Below are 12,218 nucleotides of genomic sequence, written 5' to 3' on the forward strand. Positions count from 1 at the left end.
TGCATCAGCCACACATTCAAAGTCATGAGTAGATATTGATATGCCAAACCTACTTTGTGCATCAGCCACACATTCAAAGTCATTAGATATTGATAAGCCAAACCTAGCTACTTTGTGTATCACTTAACCAAACGAAAATGACTTCAGTACTGATTGAGCAATGCCAAGTTGCGCCACCTCCCCATGGCGGCGTAACTGAGCTAACGCTCCCTCTAACTTATTTTGATCATATGTGTTTCAATTTTGGCTATATGCGTCGGATTTTATTCTACAAGCTACCAATTTCCAAACTAGATTTCGTTCAAACCATTATTCCTACTCTTAAACATTCACTCTCCCTCACTCTCAAACACTACACACCCTTAGCTGGCAACATTGCTTGTCCACTAAATTCGAGTGGTTATCTTGAGTTGCGTTATGTGATAGGAGATTCTGTATTTGTTACTTTTACTGAGATTGATATGAATTTCAATCATCTCATTGGTAACCATCCTCGAAATGCTAAGGATTTTTATCCCTTCATTCCTCAATTGGCACAACCTAAGGATACACCGGGGGTAAAACTAGTCCCGGTTTTAGCCATTCAAGTGACACTTTTTTCGAATCTTGGCATATCCGTTGGTTTTAGTAACCATCATGTTGCTTGTGATGGAAATACCATCGTGAAATTCATAAGAACATGGGGTTTACTCAACAAATTTGGCGGTGATGAACAATGCTTAGAGAATGAGTTCATTCCATTTTATGATAGGTCCGTAATAAAAGACCCTTATGAACAAGGGACGATTATATGGGATGAAATGAAGCAAAATATGCCGGAGATAGGTGACATAATTGTGACTCCTCCTCTTGATAGAGTTCGAGGTACATTTATTATAGAACGATATAACATTGATAAGCTCAGGAATTTAATATTGTCAAGACGACCTAACTTAAGTTATGTGACATCTTTTACAATAACTTGTGCTTATATATGGACTTGCTTGATAAAGTCAAAGTTCGCGATTGAGGAAGAGACGATAGATGAGGATGTTATGGAGATTTTTGGATGTGTAGCGGATTGTAGATCGCGTCTCAATCCACCACTTCCTCAATCTTATTTCGGTAATTGCCTTGTCACGATTGTTTCAAAAGCAAGTCCTGTTGACTTAGTTGGAAAGGAAGGGTTTATAATTGCTGTGGAAGTCATTGGAGAGGCCATCAAGAAGCAAATGAAGGATGAGGAATTGATCTTGAATTGTAGTTGGTATAGAGAATTTCGTGTTGTTGACATGAAACAACCACTTACAGTTGCTGGATCACCAAAGTTTAATTTGTATGATGTTGATTTTGGTTGGGGTAGGCCAGAAAAAATAGAGATTATTTCTATTGATAATAGTAGTGGTATATCTATGTCCATTAGCAAGTACAAAGATTCAGATGGAGATTTAGAGATTGGCTTGTCTTTGCCCAAAATTCGAATGAGTGCTTTTGCTGCTATATTCGATCATGGGCTAAGCTTTTTGTAAGAATGTACCAAGGTCTATTGGATGCACAGATGAGAAATACGGTCTCTCCAATCTTGTACTTCATCATTATGTGTTTGTTACTCTCTCATCACATCAAATATCAGAAGGCCTCAACAGAATATATTGAATTCATCACTCATCTCATCCAGATCAGTCTCATTTCAGGTAGTACAATTTACAATTCCAAAATAAATTCACTCAAGATAACTAATCAATGCTGGAAAGTTCATAAGTTTAGTTACTTTATTTATGACATATTTATTTAAATAAGGATATAATCGGAAAAAAATTGTTGTCCTTTCTTGATTTGTCAAAATGGACAACTAAATAGAGACAACTAAAAGAGGAAATATGGACAACTAAATAGGGACGGAGGTAGTATTGTTTAATGATTCTGTTGTATACAATTGGAAAGACGTATGAGACCACCTTCTAACCATTTTGTCCCAAAAGAAATAAAAAGAAGGCCTCTCAATCAATGTTTTGCCAATAAAACCATACCATTCAATTTTTTAACATAGTAGTAACTATCCGTACAAGAAAAACGATTTTAGGCATCTTTGTGGTATTGATCAACAACTACTACATCTCAGTCCCAAACAAGTTGTGTCAACTTATATGAATCATCATTGATCATGTTTTTTTCATTTAAATTAATTTCAGGCCAAGATTATACACACAGAAAAAGCACTCCATATTTTTATTTTACATTTTTGATGAAGTAAAAGTATCCATATTTTTTCATAGCCTAAAAATTTGACATAGGGCTACAAGTTTCCCTAGAAAGCATAACACCTGAAATAAATGTACTAACACAATCAAAACATATACCAAACTAATTTGTATCACTTATAGAGATTTTCTTCTTCCCCTATGCCCTATCTTTCGTAAGTTTGCATGGATTCCAAGAAATTGAAAGTCTTCCAGGACAATTTTTTTGATGTAATTTTAAGTATGCCTCGTCCTCTTTTGACATCTTCACTCACCATGGTCTCACACCAATAAATTGGTGCATCCAGAGGTCAATGGAATATATGACCAACCTATCTCAAGCAACCTTCTATCATGAGGTAATTACACCTATTGCCGAATGTCGTCATTCTTTATCTGTCTAATCTTTCATGACCACACATCCATCTTTGCATTTGGGTCTCTGTGACACTCAAATCTTGTATGTGTTGGACTTCAATGGCCAATATATTCACTCACATACAACATTGATGGTCACTTCAACATAACATTGATGGTCTTACACTTGTTCTATTGAACGTAGTTATCAGAACAAAAAACGCCTAGGCATCTTCGTGGTACTAATCAAAATGAAAAATATTCTAGGTATCTCTATTGTGCGGTTTCATTAATCAGATAATGATTCTTGAAGTAACTGACCAAAGGAAAATAAAATTGGGTACATGCTCCATAAAAACATGACAAAATTGACTAAAAACTTAACCAAATTCAACCCCAAAATATAAGTTGTACATGATAAAATAAGGCGATTGATCGTCAACAAATAGTACAATGAAAAAAATAAAGATTAGACCAAATAACTTGCCAAAATAAAAAGCTCACACCAGACACAAATACTCGAATAGAATAAAAATGGAGAAAGTTTGAAACAGTTACGATTGTCAAATACTCAAATGAAGTGAAATAAAAAAAGAAATAGCGAACAAAAAATTGCCAGAACTGAGAGCCCAGTTTGAGCGAGAGAAGAATAGAATGCCTTGTGCCATTGTCCACATTATTCATCACATTTTCCACTGCTTTTGTAATTCATTTGTCACTACATTATTATTGGCCTATGTTTTGACAATTGAGTTACCATCTTGGCTAGTTTGAATGTTTCTTTTAAGACATTCTAAGTTTATTTCGCAAGTTCCTTTTGAGACTATTTCTTGTGTTTAAGTCTTCCGTTGAGTAAGTAAGCCAGACCAAGGGTTCGCTTGGGGCCAACAATGGTTCTTGAGTGCCAGTCACATCTAGAGTGTAGGCTCGGGGCGTGACATGACCATTTTGATAATTCGCTCCTCTCCTTTCTAAAGGAGTTTTTCGTTTGGAATCGATTGATCTATCACGCTTCTGGTGTACCATAGATTTTTTCCTTCAAGGACTATTTATTAGAGCATTTGCAGCTTAATTAAAATATTGGGTCAGCAAATACATCTGGCAAATTATTTGCAACATTTTGCAAATGAATTATCTTTTGAATTTCAAGTTCACATTTTTTTAACAAGGATCTAGATAATTCACCCACGCATAATTTTCAGCTGCTAAACATATATCCCCCCAATGTTAGGAAATCTAACATTTACCCCAACCTCATTTGGAGATCCATCTTTGTACGTGGTGGAGTTATAAAATCATATGTGCACACATCAAATTTTGAGATGGAAATTATTTGGTTCCTGACCCTGAACCAATTATGATGGGAGAACCTTGTTGGCTTGATGCATACATGTTAAATAAGCTTATCTCATACCAAATTTTATGTGAGAGATTCGTTCCCATAATCAGTGGTCTAGCTATAGTTGGAGGCAAACAATTTCTGCTAAACCAACCAGTATTATCAACATAATCTTATAGTTTGGAACTGTGCTCTTAATTTAACAATTTCAGCAAACAACCTTACAAAAACTAATTTGTAAGTTGATACAAATGCACATGTGACCACACCATAGATGCATCTATTAAATCATAATAGTAAGTGGTCCACATGGCAGGTGAACGGGCCTATATTCACCTTTTTATATGTTCCAAATAATTTCAGGGGACACAATCCCAACATTAACTGGTACAATGATCATTTTATCATGAGAACAGGCAACACAAGAGAATTCTTGAAGAATCTTTTATTTCTTCAAACATATAGTCACATGAATTTTCAATTTCTTTTGCATCACATTTGAATTGGAATGGCCAACCGATTATGCCAACTGATATTTATTCTAGTAAACTTCTAGTTTACTTTTGCATGTGATTCCATCACCATGCCCATATTTGTATACAACAAACAACGGGGAAAAAATGGGTAATCTTATATGTAAATATTTATAACCCACTTTGATTGTAGTAATTTGAAGACATTAAATCTTCCCATAATTTATAGTCTCAATATAATATTTTTGCTTTTCCATTCTTCCGAATCTTAAAAAGTTTCTTTTGAGACTTACTACAATCCCAATATTATGAACAATTTCATTCCTCCGGATAGTAACAAATTAGCCTTTCGAAACTCTCAATTAATTTTGTGTACTACCACAAATTTCACAATGTCATTCTTATGGTGACCATCTCCTTTAAGGAGAAAAAATATTATTACTCTTATGGTTAAAATTATCACATGCAAGACATATTTCTTGACAACCAATAACAAATTTGTGTTGCCACACAATAATATTTATTTTGGTCATGGCCACAACCTTTATAGGAAAGAATTATTTCTTTCTTTTGTCCTTCAATAGTTCATAATTTAACATACCACAATATTTGTGTAGTACTTAAAGTATATGACTAAATGACCATTTATGTCAAAATATTCTTTTCAATCTCTCAAACCTCCCGTAAAGGTGAGATGTGACATTTATCCAATAATACATGAACATGTTCTTATTCATAAGAACACAAGTCACATTCTCTTTAAGAAATTGAGAATAACCATTTGAACATGCTCCATTAGTTTTTATTAGAAACTCATTGTCATGAAACTCATTGTCATGCTTTCACATTTATCAAATTTATGTGACTCACCTCAACATCACTTTAAAAGGTCAAATGTACCAAATGTACTACCACTTTGTAATCCTTTATTTTGATGGAGGATTTACAAAACTTTTCAAATTGGATTGCACCAACAACAATGTGGCATATAACTATTCATACCACTTTAATGGATAAAAATTACCTTCACATTTGAAGGAGCATCTTAAGAAACAATGTGTCCAACAACCTTTCATTCATACCAATTTAATAGACAAAATTACCTTCACATTTGAAGGACCATCTTAAGAACTCATAATGTTCTTCCTTTTAATTACCACCATGATGACCATTAACATTTTACCACACCCATATTCATACATTCAACCACTCGTCATTTTTCAGACATATTATGTACTGCTACCACATTCACATAAGAGAATGAAGCAAATTAATTGGGCAAATTTCATGACTTTCAGTCAAAAGTATACAACTTTATGTTAGTCATCATCATATCACCACTATAGTGCATTAGGACTTAAACCCAATGTCTTACCCATATAAAGACGTCTTTGGTCATAAATCAATGGGACTTGAACTCAACTTCTTATTGTCATGGTGCACCGAGACTTTAACACGATGTCTTACCCACTTGGTGCGGTGAAACTTGAATTCACTGTCTTACCCTCAATCAATGTCTTGATAAATCAAATACGTACGTTACCAAAAAAATAATTATCGAAAATCATAAATATAATCTGAATTTGACTTAAAACATAAGAAAAATGAACAAAATCAATTAATTAGAGCAACATGTTGGAATCATATAAAAGTCCCAAGTTAAAATAAATTAAAACCTTTTAACATTCTATCTCAATATTGTTATGAAGATTAACATAATTTACTAATCATTTTAAAATATCCACAAAATAAACTTTGTTAGTACAAATAATATATTGATAACTCAACAAGTAAATGTTCATATAAAGAAAAATCAAGAGGTACAAAAGTAACCAATAATGATGATCCAATCAGTATGTATATACCACATAACTCAATAATTTATCTTTTAATAAAACAAGATCATAAAGAACAATTTCTTTACAAATTATTAACTTACAAAACTAACTTTTCTTTTTAAATATATAAGTGATCAAATTAAAAGTTTGCTCAAAGTAAAAGCAACTTGTTGGACTCATATGACTTTGAGATGGTAAGAAAACTAATGATGCATAATCAAAAGTAAAATATAAAATAGATTATATAGTAATTTACCTTGTTCCCGAGAGAAAAATAAACACAAATATGTTTACCTTCTTTATATTTACTTTGCTTTAATCCTTCAATAGTAGAACAATCATACTGATAACGTGTTCATTAGTTCTTTGTACATTCGAATAAGTTTTATTTGTTTTGTTTATGCATTTTGTACCTTCAAGAGTATAATGTTTCTTCTAAAAGAAAATGTACTACTGTATATTATACTTTTCTTTTGACAATCTTCTTAAGGTTTAATTATAGGAAAATACATAAAGTCTCCTCAAATTAGTCTTCTTATTTTAAAGAGACACTTAAACTCTGTAAAAATCTTATATATAATCCATTTTTTTTTGGGATGAAGAATATCTTCATACCATCTAGCTTGAAGGAGGGCGTTAAAGAATAAAAAGTTCATTCAAGACACAAAAAAGAGCGTGGTTGGTAATATAAATTTATTATTTGAAAATATAATACAAAACTAGGAAAGAACATAGGGTAGCACGTGTTAAAGATGTAACCAAGATAGTACTTATTTATTTACTTTTAATGTTCACCTACTCTGGTGAAACCAAAATGATCAAATTCCATTTCTACTTGCTACATTTAGGAGTTTTTATATTTTTTAAATATAAAAAGGTTTAATTGTTGAAACTTTAATTAATTTTAAGATTCTAATTACTAGTAGAGAAATAACAAAAAAGATAATTTTATCTAATTTGAAATCCTTTTATACACGGCAATTACATTGTGTAGGTAAGGTATTAATGTTTTTTTTTTTAATATATAAGAGAGAGATTCTGAATCTCTTGAACATAAGACTTAGAGGTTGACTCAGTTGTTTAGGAGTTCAAAAATTTACCTTCCAAATTCAAACCCGAAACATTTTTGAATTTCCCTAATGAAAATTCTGAATCTGGCACCGGTGCGCAAGTAGCAACAACCACTTGACAACTTTCATATTCTTGTCTAGTATATTTTCATATGTAAGCCATACCTACTTTGTGCATCAGCCACACAGTCAAAGTCATGAGTAGATATTGATATGCCAAACCTACTTTGTGCATCAGCCACACATTCAAAGTCATTAGATATTGATAAGCCAAACCTAGCTACTTTGTGTATCACTTAACCAAACGAAAATGACTTCACTACTGATTGAACAATGCCAAGTTGCGCCACCTCCCCACGGCGGCGCAACTGAGCTAACGCTCCCTCTAACTTATTTTGATCATATATGGTTCGATTGTGGCTATATACGTCGGATTTTATTCTACAAGCTACCAATTTCCAAACTTGATTTCGTTCAAACCATTATTCCTACTCTTAAACATTCACTCTCCCTCACTCTCAAACACTACACACCTTTAGCTGGCAACATTGCTTGTCCACTAAAATTGAGTGGTTATCCTGAGTTGCGTTATGTGACAGGAGATTCTGTATCTGTTACTTTTACTGAGACTGATATGAATTTCAATCATCTCATTGGTAACCATCCTCGAAATGCTAAGGATTTTTATCCCTTCATTCCTCAATTGGCACAACCTAAGGATGCACCCGGGGTCAAACTAGTCCCGGTCCTAGCCATTCAAGTGACACTTTTTCCGAATCTTGGCATATCCGTTGGTTTTAGTAACCATCATGCCGCTTGTGATGGAAATACCATCGTGAAATTCATAAGAACATGGGGTTTACTCAACAAATTCGGCGGTGATGAACAATGCTTAGAGAATGAGTTCATTCCATTTTATGATAGGTCCGTGATAAAAGACCCTTATGAACAAGGGACGATTATATGGGATGAAATGAAGCAAAATATGCCGGAGATAGGTGACATAATTGTGACTCCTCCTCTTGATAGAGTTCGAGGTACATTTATTATAGGACGAGATAACATTGTTAAGCTCAAGAATTTAATATTGTCAAGACGACCTAACCTAAGTTATGTGACATCTTTTACAATAACTTGTGCTTATATATGGACTTGCTTGATAAAGTCAAAGTTCACGATTCAGGAAGAGATGATAGATGAGAATGTGATGGAGATTTTTGGATGTGTAGCGGATTGTAGATCGCGTCTCAATCCACCACTTCCTCAATCTTATTTCGGTAATTGCCTAGCCACGATTGCTTTAAAAGCAAGTCGTGTCGACTTAGTTGGAAAGGAAGGGTTTATAATTGCTGTGGAAGTCATTGGAGAGGCCATCAAGAAGCAAATGAAGGATGAGGAATTGATCTTGAATTGTAGTTGGTATAGAGAATTTTGTGTTGTTGACATGAAACAAACACTTACAATTGCTGGATCACCAAAGTTTAATATGTATGATGTTGATTTTGGTTGGGGTAGGCCAGAAAAAATAGAGATCATTTCTATTGATAATAGTAGTGGTATATCTATGTCCATTAGCAAGTACAAAGATTCCGATGGAGATTTAGAGGTTGGCTTGTCTTTGCCTAAAATTAGAATGAGTGCTTTTGCTGCTATATTCGACCATGGGCTAAGCTTTTTGTAAGAATGTACCAAGGTCTATCGGAAAATTTATTATTATAGAATCGTAGATTGTAATTCAAGAATTCCAAAATATATGGGCATTAATTGATGTATTATTGAATTGGTTTCTTTTGAGTGGGGATGTTTCTTTATTGAACCCGTATATCTCTGATAGTTGAGGTGATTATATGTCATGCCGATATTCGATTAATTGAGATGCATCATCATCCCTTTTAATTGATATTAGATTGTCCACATGCATTGACATGAGATTGAATATGAGTAAAGGTCTGACATGTGGAGATCGAACATGTTGGTATATCTCACGAGTCCCGCATAGGTCACATACTCCCAATGTATTTTCGAGAAGTATCGTGAATATATGGTTGAGAGAGTACTTGACATTTGAGGTATATCATTTCATGATGTTGCATTGCATTGCACCTCATTACATCCTTCATTCTTGTTTGATTATATGTTTCATTATTGTTTGGACATTACATGAGATTTGCTAATCCCTATTTGGTGAAATTTGTCTGATAAATATAATGTAGACTTATAAAATTAAAGGATGATTTTCTCATATACTCCTATCACTTATACTTCTTCATTGTCGGTCTATGATACATACTGGGTACATGTGGTTTCATACTCATACTACTCTTGTTGCACTCTTTTGTGATGCAGATTAGATTTTAAGTATGAGTGCACCTCATAGAACTTTTGTGTCTGAGTTTGGATCATCTTGGAGTTGTGGTGAGCTGCTTGGTTATTCAGCGGCCACACCTTCCTCTATCTCCATTTATTAGATTGTTTTGATATTCTGATAGAATATTTCTTATGTCTAGACTTTTTATTTATTTATTGGGGCTCATGGTAAGACTGCTTTAATGACGTCAGCTTGAGCAGTATGACATGAGTACAAACATTATTGCTTTAAAATTGTTTCTAAACTAATCGAGTACAAAACATCGATAAAAAATATTAGGGCAATTGAGGCAAAACTCAGAAGCTGCATGTGTCAATCTAGACTTGTCATATAGTTTCAGACTTATATCGTCTTTTAGAAGTTCTTGTACCTATGATACTAAATCTTGGGTAGTATTCAACTTTTCACATTTTATACTTTCGAAAGACTTAGTATTTGAGATATTTTTGTTTGTTTCTTACCTTTTTACTTTAATTTTTAAGTTGAATCGGTAAATTTATTGGGTTGGCTTACCTATCGGTTGGGGACATAGGTACCATTACGACTGTGATTTTGAATGGTGACATAGAGTTGCATTTTAAAAGTTGTAGAGGAGAAACACTTCAAATTGTCGCTACAATAATCAGATGTTTGGTAGTATATTATTAGGAGCAACTTACAAAAATGACTATATTAATAGGGTTATTAAAGTTTAATAGCTATAACTATGTTATTTACAAAAAATGACTATAATTTATGTCTTTTTCTAGCTGTATTATTGTAGATGTTTTTCATTTTTCTATTTATACATTGATACAATTTTAATTACTATGAACTAAATAAGAAAAATGTAGTAATTGTGCAAATTCAAATAAATATCTCTATTTATAAAATTTAAAGTATTAATACATCAAGAATACGAGTATTTATAAAAACTTAATGTATTAATATATCAAAGAAGGTAAAGTATAACAATTTAGCATATGGACACGATAATTTGAAAAATGGATACACTATTGTTAAACAAAAAATGAATACACTAATATAGTATACATATAAATACATTGGCGTTAAACAAAAGACATTAGACAACCTAGAAACAAGAAAAATGGAAAATAATAGAATGTGTAGGTATCAAAGTGTGTAAGTATTTAGCTGAAAAGGTCAACAAACGTCAATCTCTTTTTGGTCAAGTTTTTTGTGTAATATTTAAGGCTTGGTGTTAACTCAGGTATTATTTATAAAAAATAGTATGGATGTATCCAACTATACTTGTATTGCCTAGTCAAACCTTTTCAAATTGAATAGATTACCAATGTATCCTGATATACTTGTATTCACAGATCACCATTTCAACTTGTGCTAATATTACAATACAAGTATTTATATATATAAATATTACACTATATACAAACTTGACAATCACACAAACCTCAATCCATTTTTGCTCATGTTTTTCTTGTACTACCTTTTTTAGGGAAAAGGTAAAAGTACCTCCCTAGATATGACCCAAATCTCAGAGACACACCTTAACTAAACAAAGGTCCTATTACCCCCCTGAATTCATTTTTTTTGTAATTTTGTACACATTTTTGGCTTACGTGACATCCAAATTTCTCTCACGCGCCTCAACTGCGTGGAGTTACGGGGTGTGCCACATAAGCCAAAAGGTGTATAAAATTACAAAAAAAATGAGTTTGGGGAGGGGGGGGGGGGGTAACAGGACCTTAGTTTAGTTAAGGTGTGTCTTCGAGATTTCGGTCATAATCTAAGGGGTACTTGTGTCTTCTCTCTCTTTTTTTTTTTTATAACTATAGTCATTGCAATGGAGAAACAAATAATTCTTCAATCGAAACCCTATAAAATAGATGAATATAAATATAATCTTTATAAAAATGAGGAAAAAAATTCAATTAGAAGATGCCTGGTGAATTCAAATCACAAAAATAGAGATCATTTCTATTGATAATAGTAGTGGTATAGCTATGTCCATTAGCAAGTACAAAGATTCAGATGGAGATTTAGAGGTTGGCTTGTCTTTGCCTAAAATTAGAATGAGTGCTTTTGCTGCTATATTCGACCGTGGGCTAAGCTTTTTGTAAGAATGTACCAAGGTCTATCGGAAAATTTATTACTATAGAATCATGGATTGTAATCCAAGAATGCCAAAAGATATGGGCATTAATTGATGTATTATTGATTTGGTTTCTTTATTGGACCTGTATATCTCTGATAGTTGAGGTGATTATATGTCATACCGATATTTGATTGATTGAGATGCATCATCATCCCCTTTTATTGATATTATATTGTCCACATGCATTGACATGAGATTGAATATGAGTAAAGGTCTGACACGTAGAGATCTTTCATGTTGAGATCGAGTTATGATTATAAGTTTGGTACATAAAGGTTGTCCTTGCTTGAGATTGTTTGATTTTATGAGATTGTGCGTTGTGATCATCCGTACAGACACGTGGAGATTGAACCTGTTGGTATATGGACCTTGCAAGTCCCCCATGGATCACGTACTCTCAATGTATTTTCGAGAAGTATTTTGTATATACGGTTGAGA

General features: G+C 33.1%; 2 protein-coding genes across 2 annotated transcripts; both read left to right on the plus strand.

Annotated features, from left to right (window-relative positions):
- Nucleotides 1–11,812, plus strand: LOC125810043 (phenolic glucoside malonyltransferase 1-like). The gene is made up of 2 exons (XM_049489559.1): nt 1–1,520; nt 11,758–11,812. Exon 1 carries the CDS (start codon nt 138–140, stop codon nt 1,506–1,508), a length of 1,371 nt encoding a protein of 456 aa, XP_049345516.1. The 5' UTR covers nt 1–137; the 3' UTR covers nt 1,509–1,520; nt 11,758–11,812.
- On the plus strand, nt 7,607–8,977 carry LOC125810118 (phenolic glucoside malonyltransferase 1-like). Its single transcript, XM_049489646.1, has one exon. It carries the CDS (start codon nt 7,607–7,609, stop codon nt 8,975–8,977), a length of 1,371 nt encoding a protein of 456 aa, XP_049345603.1.
- Nucleotides 11,813–12,218: the final 406 nt, after the last annotated feature.

Source organism: Solanum verrucosum, unplaced genomic scaffold (assembly GCF_900185275.1).
Source record: "Solanum verrucosum unplaced genomic scaffold, falcon-dt-bn FXZP01000281.1, whole genome shotgun sequence".
Lineage (NCBI taxonomy): Eukaryota > Viridiplantae > Streptophyta > Magnoliopsida > Solanales > Solanaceae > Solanum > Solanum verrucosum.